General features: G+C 34.3%; 1 protein-coding gene across 1 annotated transcript in view; it reads right to left on the bottom strand.

Moving 5' to 3' along the window:
- The window catches only part of LOC134235960 (lysosomal-trafficking regulator-like), a 49,139-nt gene extending 27,545 nt beyond the window's left edge, over positions 1-21,594 (bottom strand). The window contains exons 1-6 of the mRNA XM_062718137.1: positions 21,445-21,594; positions 19,537-19,742; positions 15,641-15,720; positions 5,715-5,877; positions 4,367-4,460; positions 1,679-4,275 (exon numbers count right to left, since the gene is read on the bottom strand). Of these exons, the coding sequence (XP_062574121.1) occupies positions 1,679-4,275; positions 4,367-4,460; positions 5,715-5,877; positions 15,641-15,720; positions 19,537-19,683 (3,081 nt within the window). The 5' untranslated portion in view covers positions 19,684-19,742; positions 21,445-21,594. The remainder of the gene's footprint in view (positions 1-1,678; positions 4,276-4,366; positions 4,461-5,714; positions 5,878-15,640; positions 15,721-19,536; positions 19,743-21,444) is intronic.
- Between the last annotated feature and the right edge of the window lie 2,143 nt (positions 21,595-23,737).

Raw genomic sequence — 23,737 nt, 5'->3', positions numbered from 1 at the left:
TGTACTTATAATTAACAATGATTAAAAAACATGCATTTCTAATTGATAATGATGACAAAGATAATTATATATATGTCAGAATTAACATAAATATTAATGATATTCTTTTATCCTCAGTGTATGTATTTAAAGGAAATAGATCAACACATTTATTGGACCAAAAATATGACACAAATAACTCCTTACATTGCCTAGCCCTATAATTGACGTCTTATTTATACGCACAGAAAAACAAAAACAATTTACCTACATGGACAGGAATAAAAACAAAGTGTTGTCCCTACATGGTAACTTAATTTGAGAGATATACCAATCTTACATCATTTAATCATTATCATTTCATCTTGTGACCCAGCTTGTGGTGTACATATCCTTATTACCCGTGTCAACAAGGGGAATGCACTAAATAGAACTCCACAATATTGTACTTATATACCCCATCAATTAAAAACAAAGGAAAAATCATTCAAACAATAATTTCCTTTCCTTTTTTTTTTGATTTTTTTTCCCTACTTTTTTTTTTCAAATCTAACTTTAATCAAGAATTATCAAGAATTTATATAATTTTTTTCTCTTGTTGTCAAAAATCAAATTGTTTTTCTACTAGAATGACATTTACTACTTAATGTTACAGGATTTTTCAATGTTCAATTCAATTCAATTTATTCCCTCAAAACCATGTAAATGGTACATGAGGTACAGAGACATATAAAACATATATACAGTGGACCCTCATTTATCCGGACGCTTTGGTTCCCAGTCAATATGTCCAGATATGTGAAGCATCCGGATATCTGAATCACCAGTTAAACAAAACAAAATAACATTTGAAAATTTCGTTCCGACAGTGGGTCAAGCCACTGTACATATAATACAGTGTGATGATAACTAAGGAGAACAGACAATACTATTAAATTTAGAAATAAATGTACATATTTTTTTCAAAGAATCAACATCATTTTGGCAAATGACTTCACAAAACTTGATGATATTTGGATTAGAGCAAAATTTTTGGTTCAAATAAACTTTCCTCAGTTGTTTTAAAGCACTACATTACTACATTCTAAGATATAATGATATTCATCTCCTATCTGGTTACTACTGCATAAGCTACAAACTCTTTCATTTCTTTGAGTACCATTCCATCTACCTGTTTCAATTGGAAGGTGGTGATTTGTGGTTTTAACTTAACAAAAGTTTTTCTGAATTTAAATGATAACAGTGTTAAAATTATTTTTCGCACTCAGAATTGGTTTTATAAATTCTATAATTTAAACTTTTTGAAGATTCTTGAACTTCACTATAATGACTATTCCAAATTTGAATAAATTGATCTTTTAATCTTTGTTTGACTGTGAACTTGATAAAAACAAAAAGATTAAATATGTCAGAATTAGTTTCGAAAAAATCTTCGGGAAATCATAACAGTTTGTGATATATCACATAAATGCTTAAATATACTTATTTTTTAATCAGTTACACATATTGTTAATCAAAGGTTTGTTTTTTTAATATACATGTACATGTACATGTTTACAATTGTGCACTTTCAAAAGATTGTCAAAATTCAATAATTTAAATATGGGAGACAGGGATTAACAAAAGTTTTTTTTAAAAGACTGGCAATTTTCTGATGTTTTCATATAATATTCAACAAAGACTTGGATCAGAAGCTTACCTGTCTACCGTGGTGCTTGTAACAGACATTACAAACAGTCAGAAGACTCTGAAGCAAATCAAGCTTCAGGAAGCACACAGAGGGCATGCTCATCGTCAAGGAAACCAGCTGCTCCAGTTCCTGTCCAGAATCTTCTGAGGAGTCCTTGCACTGTTCCTCACCCTGTCCCTCATGTTGAGCTAGCGTACAACCAACAGACAACTTGAGTTGTTTCAGGACTTTCAGCAAAAGATTTCCCGCTATTGGAAGACACTGAGATTCCAATAAATGCAAGACAAAGTGTTCACTATGCAGACAAATCTTGGCACAGGTTTCCCACATGTCTACCATAACTGTGAGATTTTGAATATATTTATTGTCAGGACCAATTTTACACAAATCTTTCTGACATTTTATTTCAGTGGAGAGATACAGGGATAGACTCATGTCTGTCTTCTTAGCGAGACCATCAATAAACGCTGAGATGACCATCCCTGCTTTTGACTTGGATTCCTCTCCAACTTCTAAGCTGTTTTCGAATTCTCTCTGTTTGACTTCATCAAGAATGACTAAAGCCTCAAATACTTTCAAGATCGGAGCACGTAGAACATTGTCATCTAACATTTTACAAATCTGGCCTACCCCTCTCTTTGTGAGAAAGGCTTTCATCACAGAATCCACTTTTAACAAATTTGGCACAGCGAGCAAACAATGGACTTTCACTTTGGAAGAGAAATCTAACTGGGGAGTCTCATCCTCTCGCACTTCTGAAGACGTACTAGATGAATTTTTATTCATGTTAACAAGGAAAGACTCAAAAGCTTGCACATAAACATTGAAAAAGAGATCCTTCTTCAGGGACTCACTACCCAGTTGAGCTAAGGTGCCCAGATTTTTTGCTGTCACTTCTGCAATCCTACCCTCAGAAGAAAACAACAGGTCTTTAAAGCCCTGCATGACTTTGTTAGAACCATTTGGCACATCTGGTTTTTTATCGGGAAAATCATGACTAGAAAACCCACTATCCATGGCAAAAGAGACTGCCTTTTCTGATGTCCCTACTTTTTCAACATTTTCTTCACTGACTAGTTTCACTTCTCTACATGTATTGCACTGAAAATGTGTAAGGTCCAGAGGATTTTCCGTTTTGTTTTTTCTACTAAAATGTTCTAGCAGAATTCTATTAAACACCTCTAAGGAAAAATTCTGGATCCCAACACTAAACGATGGCAAACTTTTTCGTATTGGCTCAAAAATGGTTTCCAATGAAACACAACAACAGTTTCCAGTCTGTTCCACTGTTCGTAAAATCTCTACCTGCAATGAAATGGTTTTGACTCTTGAGAGCAAATCCAACAAAAACAGGCACCAGACAGCAATCAGGCAAGTTGTGTTATCAAGGGAAGATTCTGGCATCCCTTCCAGCTTCTCATCCACCTTGGAAGCATGTGGTAATCCAAGAATATTATGATGATGGTTAAAATACTGCTGAAACTGGCAGGACTTGTGCTTCCGTTTAGTACATTTCATGGTGTGAATGTAATTGAGTTTTAGGGATTTCAAGGTGCTAAGAAAAGAGGCTACAATTTTCACTGGCTCTGTAACATGGATACCCAGCTTCATTTGAATGGAAGTCGCTTTCACTGTGTTACCATCCAGAGTTTGAATGATGTTCTCTAACAAAATAAAGCCATGTCCTTCATCAAATTCCTCCACTAACTGAATGGCACTTTTCACATGAACTAGATTGAATGGCAAGCATTGGAATGTGACATCAATGGTCATGAGAAGGCCCAGAATTAACTCTGTAAACAGAACAAAGTCATCAGTTATCTGGGAGAGATCATCGGATGTCTTCTGTTTCCCATAGGAAAGTTGCTCCTTCAGGTTTTGTAGCTGTTGAATCTGTCTGGCCACGTCCAGTAAAACCGACACTAACTTATGTCCTACAATGACGTTTATTCCATTGGGTTGAGTTGCCACAATTGATGCCATGACTAAAATAAGTCGAAGAATCTTTCTCTGAAAATATGTCTGTTGTCTTTTGAGCCAATGAAAAGCTAGCAAATCTTCATTTCCTCCATTTAAGGATGGGTACAAGTTAGTAAGAGTATGCAGCATGTGAGGCAATAAGACCAGGGACAGTGTTTTGCTTGGACTTGATTGGTCAATATCTAAAAGGCACACATCTGAAAGTACATCTAAGATGAGCATACACAGTTTATAAGGTGAGATAGATTTGTAGCCATTGTTGTACTTAGACAGCAGTGTTGTCATCTCTTCCTCATCCTCCTCTTTACTGGACTGACTCCGTTCTATGGGCTCCTTCCCCAGACTCTGAGATATGCTCCGGTGCCTTACGAATCTCCGACTCGACCTTTGTTTCCGCACCGGCTCCGTCACACTCTCAGGTTCACTGTCGGACCTTTCCTGCAGTCGTTTAATGCTCTCTGGGACCTTCCTGTGTTTCTTTGGGCCTCCAGATGACCGGGATTTGGTTTTGTGTTTGTCTGTGTGTGGCAGTACCTTGTTTCTTTGTGAGGAACATCGCTGCCACTTTGATGAATGCTCCAGATGGAGGAAGCAGGTATTAATGGGAAGAAGTGATTCTAGCTCATCTGAAAGCAAAATAGAGGATTATAAAACCCTTTCTTTTCTGACATTTGAAACAGCATTGAATATTCCTATCTTTTGGGTATTTTTTGTTACCTGCTTGGGAATTTGGATTGTCTACCGGAAATTTCAAGCACCATGGTAACAGAGACACAAGCAGATTACTAAAATCTTTCCCCACGGTAAGGCCCTGCAATAGATGGGACTATTGAAACACACACTTACATCATTTCTTAAATCTGTAGGCTAATCTGTATCATATATAGGCCCCATCATTTGATTTTTTATTTAGTAAGACAGTTTTCATACAATAATTTTTACACATTATTCATTTTCAGCTTGTCTGTGATTGGGTGGTATTTAATACTGTGAAGTCATGTCTGTGTTTTGTTTTGTGGATGGTGTTTTGTACCTGTGTGTTGTTTTGTGGATGGTGTGTTATAACTGTGAGCTGTTTTGTGGACCTGTGTTATATTGTTTTTATGGATGGTGTGTTGTAACTGTGATTTTTGTGTATGTTGTGTAATAACTGTGTGCTGTTTTGTGTATGGTGTGTTACACCTGTGAGCTGTTTTGTGGATGGTGTTTTATAACTGTGTGCTGTTTTTGTGTATCGGTGTGTTATAACTGTGTAGCTGTTTTGTGTATGATGGTGTTTTGTGTATGGTGTGTTATAACTGTGTGCTGTTTTTGTGTATGGTGTGTTATAAGTGTGACCTGTGTGTATGTGTGTTTCTGTGAGGTATTTTGGATGGTGTGTTATAACTGTGTGTTGTTTTGTGTATGGTGTGTTATAACTGTGAGCTGTTTTGTGTATGGTGTGTTATAACTGTGAGCTGTTTTGTGTATGGTGTTTTGTACCTGTGTGTTTTTTTGTGTATGGTGTGTTATAACTGTGAGCTGTTTTGTGTATGGTGTGTTATAACTGTGAGCTGTTTTGTGGATGGTGTTTTGTACCTGTGTGTTGTTTTGTGTATGGTGTGTTATAACTGTGAGCTGTTTTGTGGATGGTGTGTTATAACTGTGAGCTGTTTTGTGGATGGTGTGTTATAACTGTGAGCTGTTTTGTGTATGGTGTGTTATAACTGTGAGCTGGTTTTTGTGGATGGTGTTTCGTACCTGTGTGCAGTTTTTGTGGATGGTGTTTCGTACCTGTGTGTGGTTTTTGTGGATGGTGTTTCGTACCTGTGTGATGTTTCTGTAGATGGAGTTTTGTACCTGTGCGTGGTTTTTGTGGATGGTGTTTTGTACCTGTGTGCGTTTTGCCAAAAACATTGCAAAGCTGATCCGGTGTTGCAGTTATATCTGTGTCAGTGACAAGGTTTTTGTTTTAAATCAAACTTTGTAGTTTTAACGTGGCGCAAAGTTAAATGTATTTTTCAAATTTGACTTTTCTGTGCTGCATATTTTACGTATTTCAGGATTTGTGATTGGTGTTACATACCTGTGTTCCGTTTCTGTGAATGGTGTAGAGGAGGAGCCAGCCTCGCTCTCTGAGGAGATAGTTCTGTAGAGGAGTATCGTCCTCATCCTCCGAGGAGGCCGTGACACTGATGATGTCTGACATGAACTCCTGACACAGGTGGTTAGCTATGCTCCGCATGTCACTGAAAGACAGAACACAGCTACAGCACTGAGGAAGAATAACAGCCTGTATCATCTTACTGGACAATTTAACAGATAATCCAAACATGTATTTCTATAACTTCCTTAGAATTTTTTAATTAAATGGAAATACCCAATATTTTGCAGATTTTTTGTGACTCTCTCTAACTTCTTCAAGGGGAATACCTATTTTATACTGAATTTGAGGAGAAATTACTTCCTTGAATAAATTAACTAAAAAAAATTAAAACACACATTCAGTCAAACAGAAATCATCATTAAAAACATCTGGGGAAAAATGTAAATGAAAAACAAATCTAGAAGTTAAAAATTACTTTTCACTCTTTTTTTTCTTGTCTTGAGATTCAGCAAGACATTATAATATTCTGTTTGGAATAAAAGCCTTGACAAATTAATTAAAGTATAGCTTTTTGTTCTTTTAAGGATCTTGGTATAAATGCTAGTTAATAAATAGCAATTTATAAATGTATGGACTTAAAGTGTAAAACATATTTGACATCACAATATAAGATAGCCTAAGGATATCTAATTTACAAAAACTGAAGCAAAAAAAAAAAGGTTAAACAAACATTAACAAGCCGGTATATTTTCAAAGACTTGTTTCATTTGACCTCCTAACACATGAACTTTTGAGAGTCAGGCCTTTTAAGAAAATATCCGCAGCCTTAATTTAATTCTACTCTTAATCTAAACAAACTTTTCTACTATAGAAAAAAATGTTGTCTTACAATACACATATGTGGAATCAGAGATAAAGAAACTCACTACATGTCAATAATTAAACAGGTGAAGAAAAGAACATTAAATCATAAAACTCTGTTAATAGATAAATAATTCATTAATTATAAAACATGTAGAACAATTTCTATTCTCTTTTAAGAATCCATAACTTAAAGAAAGTACCTAAACTTAATGATGCATGTCAACCTGCCATTACAATTCATCAATACTACCAGCACTTAGTGTCGCTATAAAAAACCAAGGAACATCGTGTGAACTGTTACCTATTTATAAAATAGAAGTTATTATCACCTCAAGCCTGCACCATACCTTTCAAGAATTATCCTACTAGTCTTTTCTCCCATTCTTGACTATAACACTACAAGTAATTATATGATGGGTATAATATGGAACTGTAAAATCTCTCCATGAATTCAAACAACCTTGAGAACTAAATCATGTCACATGTTTCTCACTATGACCTTACTTTCCAGGTAATTCAACCTGAAATGTTTGTGTAAACAGACCAAATTCTACACCCTAAACTGATATATTCCATAGCAGGATGTAATTCTTATGCAAAAAAAGATCCATGTCCCCCACTTTAAATTAATCACAAACCGGTTTACTATGTATGTAAACTCAAATCTCTTCTCCAGTTTAAGAATTACTTTGCACAAGGAGTTTTACCTATTGTGTCAAGTACTTTCTACATTTTTACATATAATTTCTTGTCTCCCTGTCAATAACCCATATACATGACTTAGTAAATATAAAAACAAAGGTAAAATAAGCTTCTTCTTTTTTATTTGAATTTCTTCTTAAATTGGAATTTCAGGTGTTGTTTACTTCTGTTCTGAATGGGGGAAATGTGTTAGAATCATTTCTTTTATTAGTTTTATCACATTTGACTATAATTATAAGATTGTCTGATATGATCATTCGATCTTGGCCATTTATCAATTAACACAGCATTTTTTCCCCATAAATTCTGATTTTAATATCAATTATTCTGATAATTTTCATGTCAAATTCCTGGGAGTAACTTCTTGATGATTAGGTGTGGGAAATTAAGGGAAAAGTTTGATTTGTCATTATAACATAACAAATATGTCTAACTCTTCTAAATTTTAAACTGCTTTTAAATTAAGTTTTCTTTCAGATCATTTCTACTTTGTGGAGAAATAATAATACTCACAATTTCGGTTTTTAAATCAATGAAAAATAGCAAATGAAATATATAGTTCAACAGACGTCAACACTTGACGATAAATGAATGTGATAATTGTTATAAATCACTGATTAATATAAAGTGAGTTATCTTAAAATCAAAGTCAAACGTGTTCCTGACCTAATAAGCTTATCAGGATCCAGGTACATAGATTCCCTAATGGATGGCATCCAAACACAAAACACACTCACTATCAATATGAACTACTTATATTGTATAATTTTACTATCTAATATTCTAAGTTCAAAAAATATACCTTTATCTAAATATTCAAATTATCATAAAATTCAGTAAATAGAAAAATGCCCTATGATCTCTCTTTTGAAATGAATATTGTACAATTGAAATACAGTTGAACTTAAACATTGATGCATGTATCTCAAATATTCGGGATTATTATGCATATCTAAATGGAGGTTCTATTTATGCCACATCAATTTAATTTCTTGTTCATAGCACAGAATTTCCTGGTGCGAGAATTTATATATTAAAATATTTGAATAATTTTATTTAAATAAAAGAGTATGAGTTCCATAAGCAAAAAAATTAAATTGGTGTAGCCTTACTGTTTTTTATTTAATTTTAATTCCATATTTGTCACCCACGTGGCGCAGTGGTTAGAGTGTCTGGTGTAGAGTCAAGAAGCAAGCAGTTAATCCTTAAGTCCCGGGTTCGAATCTCACTGTGGGACATGGAGACCGGTCCTTCGGATGAGACCATATAAATAGAGGTCCTGTGTCGCAGTAGGTGCTGGCATGAAAAAGATACCTTCCTGCTCAATGGCCCCTAGTGCCGAGTACAGGATAAAATTTGCAGCTCTCCATCGGCAAGTGGTGGCATCTCCATATGCATTAAAAATTTCTTGAGAGGGACGTTAAACAATATACAATCAATCAATCAATTCCACATTTCTAATCCTCAGTTATCTCAAAGTTTTTTATTGGTTCAAGTTCAAAATATTGGGATTTAAAATATTTTGTTTAAGCATTTATTTTTCTTTTCTTTTTCCTAGAGTGATTTTTTAAAATCTACAAGACTGATGTAGATTGAGTTAGGTGTAAAGTGTTTAAATTTTCTAATATATTTTGTCCCCTTATTTCTATCTAAAAGATATTTCAAAACTGTAATAGAGGTTTATCTACCAAACTAAAATTGAAACGTGATTATTTCACACGTTCTGCATCTGAAAGTGTGTCACTAATACAGGTTAATATAATTATCATTGTGTACAATATATATTTGTACAATGGGTGACTGTTATCACTGACCAAGATTGACCAGGCTTAAATTTATATCATCATCAAATGTGTGCATTCCATCCACATATCTTACAACAAGAGGCCCATGGGCCTTATAGGTCACCTGAGCATCATGCAACAACACTTCGAACAAGTGGATTCAGTTCATGTTTTAAACTAGACGTCATATGACATTCAAAATTTTGAAAGAGGGACCATTGCTAATCATAACTACACACTTAGCATGTTTAGTTTGGTTACTTAATACCCATAGACAGAGTGGAGTGGGGGGAACAAAAAAATGCACTTCGACTCATCAGTAATATTCAGTAATAATCAGTAGTGTCATTACCACACATGAACTCCTAACCCTTGGTGCACACATTTCACAATTTTGGAAAAGGCACCCTTGCTTATCAAAAATGTTTGATTAATACCAAGGAGCAGATTTCAAAACAATTCATTTTTAGTATATAAGTAAAGCCCCCCCTCTATGGTACCCCTGACCCAGGGGCCTTGAAATTCACAGTTCAGGAAGAATGTCCCTTGCTCATCATAGCTACATAGGTAGTTCATCTGCTTAATACCCAGGAGCAGGGAAGAAAATTTTCAAAGATTAATGTATTTTCACTATATAATCAATAGCGTCCCGCCCTAACACCAGAACCCCGACCTTGGGGTCATAAAATTAACAATTTTGGAAGAGGCATTCTTGCTCATCATAACTATATACTTAGTTAGTTTGTTTAATACCCAGGAGTAGAATAGAATATTTTCAAACAAAAAAATAATGTATTTTCACTATATAATCAATAGAGCCCCACCCTAAGACCAGAACCCCTGACCCTGGGGCCATAAATCTCAAAATTTTGGAAGAGGCATTCTTGCTCATCATAACTATATACTTAGTTAGTTTATTTAATACCCAGGAGCAGAGAAGAAGATTTTCAAAGAATTAATGTATTTTCACTATATAATCAATAGAGCCCCACCCTAACACAAGAACCCCTGACCCTGGGGCCATAAAATTCAAGGTTTTGGAAGAGGCATTCTTGCTCATCATTACTATGTACTTACTTAGTTTATTTAAAACCCAGGAGCATAGAAGAAGATGTTCAAAGAATTTAATGCATTCTCTCTATATAATCAATAGAGCCCCACCCTAAGACCAGAACACCTGACCCTAGGGCCATAAAATTCAAAATTTTGGAAGAGGCATTCTTCTTCATCATAACCATGTACTTTGTTAGTTTATTTAATACCCAGAATTCCACATTTCTAATCCTCAGTTATCTCAAAGTTTTTTATTGGTTCAAGTTCAAAATACTGGGATTCAAAATATTTTGTTTGAGCATTTATTTTTCTTTTCTTTTTCCTAGGGTGATTTTTTAAAATCTACAAGACTGATGTACAGTTAATTCTCGATAAACCGCCACCTTTTGTAATTTAGAAATCATGGCGGTATAACGAATTTGGCGATGATTTGAATTTCCCATATTTTAGGAAACAAGAAGTAGAGTTACCGTTCTTAGAAATACCATAAAGCGTTTCTATTCTTATAATTACATGTACATTTATGCAAAACATATTTCTAAATTTTAAAATACTTCAAGTATTTTTTTATGTACAATTTCTTTAAAACAAAATGTGCAGTTATGATAAAGACATGTACATGTGCATTTATGTACATGTAAATCGGCACGTCTGATATTGAAAAAAAACATGCTGGGTGGATCGTCGTGATATATTGCTGACAGTACGTAAAATAGTTTCTTGAATAAATTTATTGTTTATGGCATCATTGTTCGTGAAACGTTCACAATTTATACCGTATAATCATTTTTAAGCAAACTTTGCATTGTTTAAAGCAGAGATCATCAAAATAATATCGTATTCGGCGTACTTTCACAACTACCGCTTTCGTGGCGAAGCCGTGACTAAATGATTTTTTAAACAAAACAACAGAACAAAATCATTGTAACAGTTCATATTAAAATTATTTGTTCATTTAATTCTAATTTAATTATTTAATTGCGTGTACCTTGTCTGGCTTTGCATGCTTTACAACAGGGATAGCGTCAACCAATTAGCCGCGCTTCACTGACCGCACGCACCTGTGGCGGTATATCGAGATAATTGACCCTTACAAATGGACATTTGTTTTGAAAACAGGGTGGCGGATGGCGGTATGCGAATTTGGCGTTATAAAGAGAATTTTATATAGCAGGAAAAACATTCTTGGGAAATCATGGCGGTATTGCGAAAATGGCGATGAATCGAATGGCGATAATTCGAGAATTGACTGTAGATTGAATTAGGTGTAAAGTGTTTTAATTTTCTAATATATTATGTCCCCTGGTTTCTATCTAAAAGATATTTCAAAACTGTAATAGAGGTTTATCTACCAAACTAAAATTGAAACGTGATTATTTCACACGTTCTGCATCTGAAAGTGTGTCACTAATATAGGTTAATATAATTATCATTGTATGCATTATATATTTGTACAATGGGTGACTGTTATCACTGACCAAGGTTGACCAGGCTTAAATTTATATCATCATCAAATGTGTGCATTCCATCCACATATCTTACAACAAGAGGCCCATGGGCCTTATAGGTCACCTGAGCATCATGCAACAACATTTCCAACAATTGGATTCAGTTCATGTTTTAAACTAGACGTCATATGACATTCACAATTTTGAAAGAGGCACCATTGCTAATCATAACTATACACTTAGCATGTTTAGTTTGGTTACTTAATACCCATACACAGAGTGGAGTGGGGGGAACAAAAAAAAAATGCATTTCGACTCATCAGTAATATTCAGTAATAATCAGTAGTGTCATTACCACACATGAACTCCTAACCCTTGGTGCACACATTTCACAATTTTGGAAAAGGCACCCTTGCTTATCATGAATGTTTGATTAATACCAAGGAGCAGATTTCAAAACAATTAATTCATTTTTAGTATATAAGTAAAGCCCCCCCTATGGTATCCCTGACCCAGGGGCCTTGAAATTCACAGTTCAGGAAGAATGTTCCTTGCTCATCATAGCTATATAGGTAGTTCATCTGCTTAATACCCAGGAGCAGGGAAGAAAATTTTCAAAGATTTAATGTATTTTCACTATATAATCAATAGAGTCTTGCCCTAACACCAGAACCCCTGACCTTGGGGTCATAAAATTAACAATTTTGGAAGAGGCATTCTTGCTCATCATAACTATATACTTAGTTAGTTTGTTTAATACCCAGGAGTAGAATAGAATATTTTCAAACAAAAAAATAATGTATTTTCACTATATAATCAATAGAGCCCCACTCATAACCATTCTTGTTCATAAATATATACTTAGTTAGTTTATTTAATACCCAGGAGCAGAGAAGAAGATTTTCAAAGAATTAATGTATTTTCACTATATAATCAAAACACAAGATTTTAAAATTCAAGGTTTTGGAGAATTCTTGCTCATCATTACTATGTACTTACTTAGTTTATTTAAAACCCAGGAGCATAGAAGAAGATGTTCAAAGAATTAATGCATTCTCTCTATCTAATCAATAGAGCCCCACCCTAAGACCAGAACATCTGACCCTAGGGCCATAAAATTCACAATTTTGGAAGAGGCATTCTTCTTCATCATAACCATGTTCTTTGTTAGTTTATTTAATACCCAGGAGCACAGAAAAAGATTTTTAAAGAAATAATGCATTTTCACTATATGATCTATATAGCCCCGCCCTAGCACTAGAACCTCTAACCCTGGGGCCATAAATTTCACAATTTTGGTAGAGGACTCAATGGTCATTACATTCATGCTAGCAGTTTGACTGCTTGATGTCCAGGAGTAAAGAAGAAGATTTTTAAAGATTGCATTAATTTTAGTGGTTTTGGCCCCACCCCTAAGGCCCCAGGGGGGCATTGACCATGAAATTCACAATTTGTGTTCCCCTTCACCCAAAGATGCTTTATACCAAATTTGGTGGAAATCGGGTGAGTGGTTTCAGAGAAGAAGATAAAAATGTTCAAATGTTATCACACGACGCACACCACACAGCGACAGACGAAAACAGAGAGCAATAGGTCACCTGAGTTTACTCAGATGACCTAAAAAGTGAAATATCAGCTTCTCATATGCCTTATTATCATGATAAGTCCCTAGAGATTTTCCACATATTTTTATGCTCCCATAATCAAAAATTTGGGGGTATAAAGAATATCCAGAATTACGCCCATAGGACATGAATGTCCAGTCCAGGATTCATTCGTTATGCAACATTAAAAATTGTATTTGTGTGGGAAATTTGATGAAAATATCTTAAATACTTTCCTTACAACTGGGTTTTATACAAAATAAATATGAAAGTCAAAGGTCATTGGGAAGTTCCAAGGTAAAAAAAACACACACATAGTTGATAAATTGTTGAAAAAATTGCTGATGCCGTGGAATGTCTTTCCTCAATTTGTATCAGCAAATGAAGTTTGATTAAAATAAAGTGTGACTGAGGGAGGGACGGAAGACGGACTTAACAAACACTAGGCGCCCTCGCTATATATTCATGGTGGGGCATAAAAATCAATGTTGTCCATCTTGGGCTCCTGAAATATAACAATTAGGGTCAAATACTGATACAGAGGTTATTATTATAGAAGTTGAAGATTTCAATCACATGCACATACAAAACCTGTAATACAATACCTATATTAAAAAAATAAAAAACATTTCCTTTGAGTTCAATTTTGTGAAAGTTAACTTAATGCAAAACTGCAACAAGATGATATTTTCAGAAGATAAGTCAAGGTCACAAGGTCATTGACCTTGGTGTCATTTGAAGAACTTCATTAGTGGAGTATGCACACCAAATATGAAGTCTCTATCTGTCATGGTTCAAAAGTTATGGAGAAAGTTTGTAAAATCTATTTTTAGCATATAGGTCACAGTCAAGGTCACAAGTTCATTGACCGTGGTGTCATTTGAAAGAGAGTCATTGGTGGGGTATGCATATTACATATGAAGTCTCTATCTATCATGGTTCAAAGTTATGGCGAAAATTCGGTATTTTTAAAGGTCACAGTCAAGGTCACAAGGTCATTGACCTTGGTGTCATTTGAAAGAACTTTATTGGTGAAGTATGCATACAACCAAATATGTCTCTACATGGTTCAAAAGTTATGAAGGTTAAAGTTGACAACAGAAAAACAGAAAAACAGAAAAACAGATAAACAGACAGACAGACAAACAGACAGGACAAAAACAATATACGCCTCGGATCTATTGATCCGGGCGCATAAAGAATATATCTATCAACAAATAAATTTAGGGTTATGATGAGGATATATACCTCAATTTGGACAAAAAAATTTGAGTTTCAGAACAGTTGTCAGTGCTAATATAAATTGTTGACATTAAAAATTTCTATAGTCATATTTAGAGCCATTACCATTTTATTTCAGATATATTTTTCTTTTTATTTTTTTTTTGGGGGGGGGGGGGGGGGGGGGGGGGGGTGTGGGTGTCATACTCAGCACACATTCTAAATATATCATTATATAAAATTGATGTGGTTGTTGTCATAACCATGAACTACAATGTACCCTTACCTCATTTCAACCTAAAACTATTTGCCAATCTCATTCAGTTACCTACTTTGGACGTGTCATCTTTTACTAGTCCTCATGAGACCACAACTCATGATGAAACTAAATGGTTAAATAATGAAAAATAATGCTCCCTTGAAGTTTTAAAATTGAAAAAAAAATGTGATATGTCACGGTACATGTATCAAAATATTATGCTACACCTGTATTTGAATTTAAAGGTGTCATCTAGTCATCTACAATTATCAGACATTGACCTGTGTATTTGATAACAGAAGAACAAAAGGTGTGACCCACAAATCATAACCTTTGCTTTTTAAATGAAGCAACTCATATTATACAATTAATAACCCCTTGTGATGTCACAATATTTTGAATCTGGGTTAAAGAAATTATGGCTGCAAAACGTTGGAACACCTTAATTACAATTCACATTTTACATTCGAGGTGGTTGTCAAAGTCCCTGAACACTATAAAGTATAATATGGCAAATCTGACAAGGGACTTTGACCACACATTTTTGCTTAAGATCAAGTTGGGATTTTTTTGGTAGCTGTCATAAGATTAAGAAAACTCTTAGGTATTTTTTTAAGGTTTAACCAAAGGTCAAGATGTCCACAAATTGATTTTTACAATAGCTCCATAAATATGTGAGGTATAAAGTTAAAACTTTTATAGTTTATAAATATATCATTGATTAACACAACAGAAAGTATCACTTGAAAACAAATATTTACACAAAAAAAATTTTGAGAAAAAGTATATATTTATAAACTGTTTAAGTTTTATTTTTATGAACCATATAGTTCTGGAGGTATTGTAAAAATAATTTTTGGACATCTTGACTTTTGATTAAACCTTAAGACAGCTTTCAAAAACAGCACTAAAAAGTGAAATGTATTCCAAGTATATCTTATGAAGATACCTTCGTAAACTAACAGCTTACCTGACTCCTTGGACTCCCACATTGTTCTCAGCTTCTTTCAGGAACAGGTACAGGAAAGCATTGAGAGATAGGTTCTGTAACTGTGGGAATAAAGACCTGATTTATAGCTATCAGTCTGTAAGCAGCAGAACCATAATAAACCATTAAAAAGCATTAAAGTGTCAAATATTCTCTTATAATGATGATTTTCCTCTGTATTTATTTCCTTTTAATTTTGCACACTAATCAAAATATTTCTATTCCAATTATTTGGAACCATTTTTTAATTTGGAGGTCTGGAATATTTGCATAAAAATTTGATCTTTGGCCTCTTCCTCTACTAATTAAGAATCTATGTATCAAAGGAATTGACATGAAATACATGTATCAGCCAATAGGAAAAGGAAATATTATAATGTCTCTAATTCAAATAATTAAAACCTTCAAATTGATTTATAATGGAAAATTTTACAAAGCCTCATCTCAAATAATATGAATAAAGCTACTAGTATTTGTTATCTTGAAGCTGGTTGAAGAAAATTACCAGGATAAAAATATCAATGTGTTTTTTATTATAATTTTTAGCATAGAGAACAAATAACATAGCATTACATGTATTTACCCTAATATAAATGTAATTAAAATTATTATTTTACTCTTAGGCTGTAATTAAATTGGTAAAATTTTACTTACTAGTAATGGTACTTGGAAATTGAATCATATATGTTAAATAAGAATTTCTGGGCAAAAAAAATCAAAACATTTGAATAGAAGGAATAAAATTTAAATGTATCCATGAGTTTTATTCAAATCAGCTAGGGCTTCTGGAATAGTGAATAGTGACTTGAAATGGCTACATTATTCCTTTATTAGTAAAGTTGCAAGAAATAAGATGCTTAGAAATAAAAGCTTAAAATAACAGCACCAGCAGTTTAGATCAAAATTCAAAAATAAATTGCATCTTTATGGATCTTAAAACTTACCAAGTTTTATTATGATCAAATAGGATCTATAGAATGAAAAGCATTCTGAAAAAATTTTATGGACATATAAGATGAAACATTTGATGGGCATCTAATATCATTGCATAGGTTGTTTGGCTATGACCAATAGAGTGCTGTATGATGTATGGCAATTAACATGCTGATTTTGGTGACAACTAGTGCCTGATATTCTTTTGTGGATTTGGTCTATGACCAACAGAGCTAAAACTCAGGCCTAAAATAAAAATTTGATTGTTTGCAGTTGCCGACCGACCCACTGAAAATGCAGTCCTGACCCAAACTTTTTTTTAGCGATTTTGTAATATCATTTTTTTTCAATTTTTCAGGATGTTGAAACTGTTTCAATTATAATATTTGATGTTTCTATTATTAATCAGTGGTTTATAACAAGAGTGGAACTTATTCATGTTTAGTAGGCCTATGAAAAGCTCTATTATTTGTTATCTAGTAAGAAAAAAATTGAAAACAATTTTTTCTCAAAATAAAAAAGAAAAAGAAAGCCTACCTACCTACTCAGTCTAAAAATTATACGTCGGCAACTGCAAACAAAGAATTTTTTAAGCTTGGCCTCATGTGTTGATTTTGGATTATAATTAACTATTAGAGCTATGACATTTATGTTGTATTGGTGTATGACAAGTAGAGCTAAAACTTCAGATGTGTATTGATTTTGGATTATATTACAACCCCGGTACATGTATTAGAGCTATGACATACATGTTGAGTTTAGTCTTTGACCAGTAGAGGCAAAAACAGATAAGTTGAATTTTGACTATCAGACCAGTTGAGCTATGTAACTTACACATTTTTGTTCACTAGACAAATGGAGCTAGTGTAACTTATGTGTTGATTTTTGTCTCTTTGACTAGTAGAGCTGTGTAACTTTCATATTATTTACACGTTGAATGTTGAATAATGTAACTTATATGACCGATTAGCTAGGGGGTGTCCAAACTGTGGCTAGAACCTACAACCCACAGATTTAAAATCTAATGCTCTACTGACCAAGTTAAAGGTTATCTCACTAGCTTAAGTGCTAGTAGGAGCACTATAAACACTTACATGTTGATTTTGACCTACAAGACTAGTTGAGCTATATAACTTATGTCTCTCAAACCAATTGAGCTATCTAAATCACATGTTGATTTTGGTCTACCAGACCAGTTGAGCTATGTAACTCACATGTTGATTTTGGTCTATAAGACTACTTGATTTATGTGACTTATATGACTATATGTTGATTTTGGTCTCTCAGACTAGTTGAGCTATGTAACATATGTATTGATTTTGGTCTACCAGACCACTTGAGAGCTATGTAACTTACATGTTGAATTTGGTCTACCAGACTAGTTGAGCTATGTATCTTACATGCTGATTTTGGTCTACCAGACCAGTTGAGCTATATAACTTATATGCTGATTTTGGTCTATAAGACCAGTTGAGCTATGTAACTTACATGTTGAATTTGGTCTCTCAGACTAGTTGAGCTATGTAACTTACATGTTGATTTTGGTCTACCAGACCAGTTGAACTATGTAAATCACATGTTGATTTTGGTCTCTTAGACTAGTTGAGCTATGTAACTTACATGTTGATTTTGGTCTACCAGACTAGTTGAGCTATGTAACTTACATGTTGATTTTGGTCTATCAGACTAGTTGACCTATTTAACTTATATGTTGATTTTGGTCTCTCAGACTAGTTGAGCTATGTAACTTACATGTTGATTTTGGTCTCTCAGATCAGTTGAGCTATATAACTTACATGTTGATTTTGGTCTTTCAGACCAGTTGAGCTATGTAACTTACATGTTGATTTTGGTCTTTCAGATCAGTTGAGCTATATAACTTATATGCTGATTTTGGTCTCTCAGACCAGTTGAGCTATGTAACTTACATGTTGATTTTGGTCTCTCAGATCAGTAAAATTTAGTTATGTGATTAACATGCTGATTTTGGTCTACCAGACCAGTTGAGCTATGTAACTCCAGACTTTTGTCACCACATTTGGTTGACAAACTTACATGTCAAACTTTTGTCAGACCAGACGCTTGAGACGCTAAATGAATAACAGCACCAAAATGCCCCTTATTATTTTCAATAGCCTTCAATCTAACAAGTTTCCTTTCTTGGGATAGAGAGTCTTTAACACAGACATATGTTTTATGACTTTGTTATAACAAATTTACTTGGTTGTCGTCAACACGCCGCGTATGCGGCCAGTTTTTCTGTGTCTGTGACCTTTAACTAGTGAGACCTTTATCAAATTTGCATTACTTACAAACGTTGATTTTGGTTATATCAGACTTTTTACCGGCCTTGCCGACCTATTTAACTTATACATGCTGATTTTGGTCTCTCAGACCAGTTGAGCTATGTAACTTACATGTTGATTTTGGTCTACCAGACCAGTTGAGCTATGTAACTTACATGTTGATTTTGGTCTACCAGACCAGTTGAGCTATGTAACTCACATGTTGATTTTGGTCTACCAGACCAGTTGAACTATGTAACTTACATGTTGATTTTGGTCTACCAGACCAGTTGAGCTATGTAACTTACATGTTGATTTTGGTCTACCAGACCAGTTGAACTATGTAACTTACATGTTGATTTCGGTCTATAAGACCAGTTGAACTATGTAACTTACATGTTGACTTTGGTCTACCAGACTAGTTGAGCTATGTAACTTAAATGTTGATTCTGGTCTATCAGACCAGTTAAGCTATGTAACTTACATGTTGATTTCGGTCTATAAGACCAGTTGAACTATGTAACTTACATGTTGATTTTGGTCTACCAGACCAGTTGAACTATGTAACTTACATGTTGATTTTGGTCTACCAGACTACTTGAGATATGTAACTTACGTGTTGATTTTGGTCTACCAGACCAGTTGAGCTATGTAACTTACGTGTTGATTTTGGTCAGTCTGTTCCTGGAAGCTGATTTTTCGGTAGATAGCCCATGCATCCCTCACTGTAAGGTGTCCTTCCTCAGAATGGACTCCATCTTTTTTACTTCTTGTTACCTTTTCTTCTTCTTTCTTAGAGTCCTCCATTAAGTCCAAATGTTATGTCCTTAACTAGTCAACCATTGTTCAACTGTGTGCCTGAATCCCTGAAATACATCCATGATTTTATAACATGCATTACATGTGAGTAGATCATAACAGTTCAACTTGTGACATAACAGGAAGTGCACCAATTAAAAACATGCTCTACTTAGATGTTTGTAAAAATGATTCATTGTCAAAATCTAGGGAAACGGCTAAAACATAAACAAGGATTATTCAATGTGTTTTAGCCATCTTTGCTAAGCAAGAGTTTCTGATACTCCATACTTTCTGATATTTTAGTCTAAATAGAATAATAAATATCTTATATAAGGAAACAGAAGAAATGTGTGCTTGCATTAAACTAATTTTAATCTTTGACTTTATAGTAACCTAAAATATAATGTATCCTATTCTACCATCTAGCTTCTGTACCCATGTACAGATGAATTCAGTGAATTAAAATTTTATCCATTGCATTAGAGTTCTTGTCACAAATTAAGGACTTATGCAACATTTAACAAAAAGATTCAAATTTGAAAATATTTCTTCTTTGTTGCAAATAATGCTTAAATGCATGCCAAATTTCATGTTCTGTAAAATATTAAGAAATTGAACTTTCTATGCATGATGATCAGAATTCTTCAGCCATCAATTTTTTCAACCAATCAATGCATTCTTTCACTTTAGAGGACATTAATATTGAGAAACTATGACTGAAAAATAAAATTTTACAAGGCTAAACAGGTTCATGTTACTTATAATATATCTAAAATAACTGAGTTGATATCTTAATTGATTTTTGGGGTGAAAAAAAACCCTAAGCATCTGACTTTATTTATATAATAGTGTTGCATTATGCATGTACTATGCCTAAATAGTAGGCAGGGTTTGACACATGGTGCACGAGCCGGAGGCGAGTGCACTATGTGTCAAACCCTGCCTACTATTTAGGCATAGTACATGCATAATGCAACACTATTGTTATTATTATGCTGACTGTTAATTATTTATGCGGCAATCTATTTGACTTTTTCCTGAAAATATCGGTACTTAAACAGCGCACCTGCGAGAACTAATTCAAAATATTCATGCTAAAATTGTTTGCATGCTTAGTTATTTTGGTTACTAGTATTTTCTCTAATAAGTTTTTCTTTCTTTATTTTCTGTTTTGTTCGTAAGCCTTATTTGTTTGCAAATTCTCATTGATAATTTTCTTTTACATCCTTCAATCAAGCGTCATATAAAAAAGCGTTTTAATGACCCTATAAAATCAGTTCATCTAACGATCTGTATGTAATTAGTTTGAAAGTTTGTTGTACACATTAATCTAAAGTTCCTTTGAATAATATAACTGTTTTCAAATAATATTTGTCTATTTTCTCCTTCTTGTGTCAATTGTATAAACTAAGTTTATATATTTCATAAAATTATTCCAATCAGTGATTCTTTGGCGTAATCGATAAGGCATCGGACTGACAATCTCATGGTCATCAGTTCGATCCCCGGCATGTGCATGGAAGAATTTTATTCAGTAAATAAAGCCGTGCACTATTTCGGCATAGTATGCTTACGCTATATAAATCCTTAGACCACTATGCGAGAATAGTAGGGTATGGGTTATATAGAGACAAACTGACAGGAAGCATAATAATTCAGTATAGTCGCTTAACACTAAAATCATTCTTTAAAACTTAGCCAGAAAAACAAATAAATGTTTTCTTTGTATCAAATACACAATTGAGGCCTTTCTACCATTTTACTTACCCATAACTGTGGCATAAAATATTTTGTACTGTGTCCTTCATTTGCTTCTTTTGAGCACAAATAACTTCTGAAGGGTTTTCAACAAAGACTCTTTTTAAGTACACATGCACAATAGCTTCTGAACAAATTCATCAACAAACAGTTGTTCAGTATCAAAGGTATACACAGACACTTAATTGTTTTTCGCTAAGTGACAACTGGTATATTGTTATAGTAAGCTATATCAGGAGGACATTCAAAAGTAGATTCAAAGTGCACCCCACTGACTGACTGTATCAATGTATAGACCCATGTGCTACTTTGAATCATCCTAATAACTGTCTAATATGCCTTTATAAGTGCATTTTCTAATTACCTTTTCTTAAATGCAGGTGAATTTAACTTCCACCAACACCAGCATCTCATTTGTACCATTGGATATGTGGAAGCAAATAAGAAGTCCAAATTCCTCTTTATATATGTATATAACCTTAATTACCAGTAATATCTTGAATCCTTGGATGTCTGGGTCCATTTGGATCATTTAAATGATCAAGGTTTGACTGTATAACATAAGTATACTGAAAGATTATGAAGCTCACTTTGAAGAATGTCATATATTCTAAAACCCAGATATGGATTTAGAGTAATTTGGGCTTGTACCTATCAAGAAAATTACTTGTCAATCAAGGTTAAACCAAACAGCCAGAGCACCTGTGGTAGTGCTTTTCCTTCTAAATGTGGCAGTCAGTGGGGTTTGATCACTGGTGGCCAGATAGCTCAGTCGTTAGAGCATCTGACTGGGGGCCCAAGTTCAAATCCCGGTCTGGTCCGCTGCGATCATGCCCTGGAACTGACAGGTGAGAGGCCTGCCAGGGTTGAGCCTGGGTTGGGGTCTTTGAGGGACCAAAGACCGTTAAGGAGGGAGGAATGTGGCAGTCAGCCAGGTTCCATCTCCAGTGACCAAATAGCTCATAAAGCACCTGTTTGGAGATTCTGGCAGACTGGATTCAAATCCCTGTCTGGTCTCCTGCATTTTTCTCCTCTCCCGTTACATTTGCAAGTTTTGTGTAAAGAACACAGATATGTTTCAAAAATTGAAAATGGTCACCAATATGAATATGCAAGTCAGATCCAGCATCCATAGATGCACGTTTATCGTCCTTCTCGAGAATTTTTAACTCATATGGAGATGCCAACACTTGCCGGTGGAGAGCTGCAAATTTTGTCCTATACTCGGCACTCAGGGCCACTGAGCAGGGAAGGGATCTTTTTCGTGCCAGCATCCACTGCAGCAAAGGTCCTTCGTTTATACGGTCTCATCCAGAGGACCGGTCTCCACATCCCACATGGGATTAGAACGTGCAACATAAGGATCAACTCCTTACTTCCCGACCTTAGAGCAGATGTTCTAACCACTGCGCAACTTGGTCATCAGGAAATAGATCAGATCTAGCAACTGAAACTTGTCTAGTAATGCATCGATACATCTTCCAATCCATGCATGTTTTCAAAGTCATCACTTGAAAATTACCTCACACTGAGACAGTCTCCAAATATTGTAAGTTCATCCTGTTTTAGTGTTTATTTATCTAGAAATACAGGTCAGATCTATTCTCTTTAGAGAAGTGGACAGACTTTTGCTTACAATGCTACATCATGTACATTACAAAAACCTGTTCACTTCTCTAAAGAGAATAGGCTAAATCCAGCATGTATAGCAAGTCTGATAGACACATTCCTAGAAACATTATCTATTCGAGTTTGGTCAGATCCAGCAATACTGATACAGTACAGTAATACATGTACGGTACAGTAGCAGGTCCAGCACAATCGCTTGATTAAGCTATATAGCTTTAAAAAGCTATATAGCTTTATTAAGCTATTTAAAATAGCTTAATAAAGCTATAATTTATATGCAGTTGTTAACATAAACGTTTTTTAGTAAGAAATAAACAAAAAGTCGCAAGTATTTGACTATGCATATATGTACTTTTGGCTATCAAAAATACAACCTATATCATAGAAAGTTCTAACATTGCTGTTGTTGAATACTTTTAAGCAAAAGATGAATTTCCATTGTTTGAGTAACTGCATTATTATATTGAGTGCGGTGAGGCGTGGATAAGTATGATTGCTTCTCATTGTGTTGAACTGTTACCAATCAATTATCCTGTTGGCCATATTAACTGACCTCCTTTATAATTTCATTCGAGAAATAACTGTGTGGTCACTCATCAATAGCCCCCAAACTTTTAAAACTTTGAGTACAAAGTCTCTCAAGGAGACGCAATTTGGTGAGTGATTTTTACAT

This window comes from Saccostrea cucullata, unplaced genomic scaffold (genome assembly GCF_032062105.1).
Source record: "Saccostrea cucullata isolate Sc308-1 unplaced genomic scaffold, CSIRO_AGI_Scuc_v1 ctg236, whole genome shotgun sequence".
Taxonomy (NCBI): Eukaryota; Metazoa; Mollusca; class Bivalvia; order Ostreida; family Ostreidae; genus Saccostrea; species Saccostrea cuccullata.
This window is presented reverse-complemented; position numbering and strand designations above follow the sequence as displayed.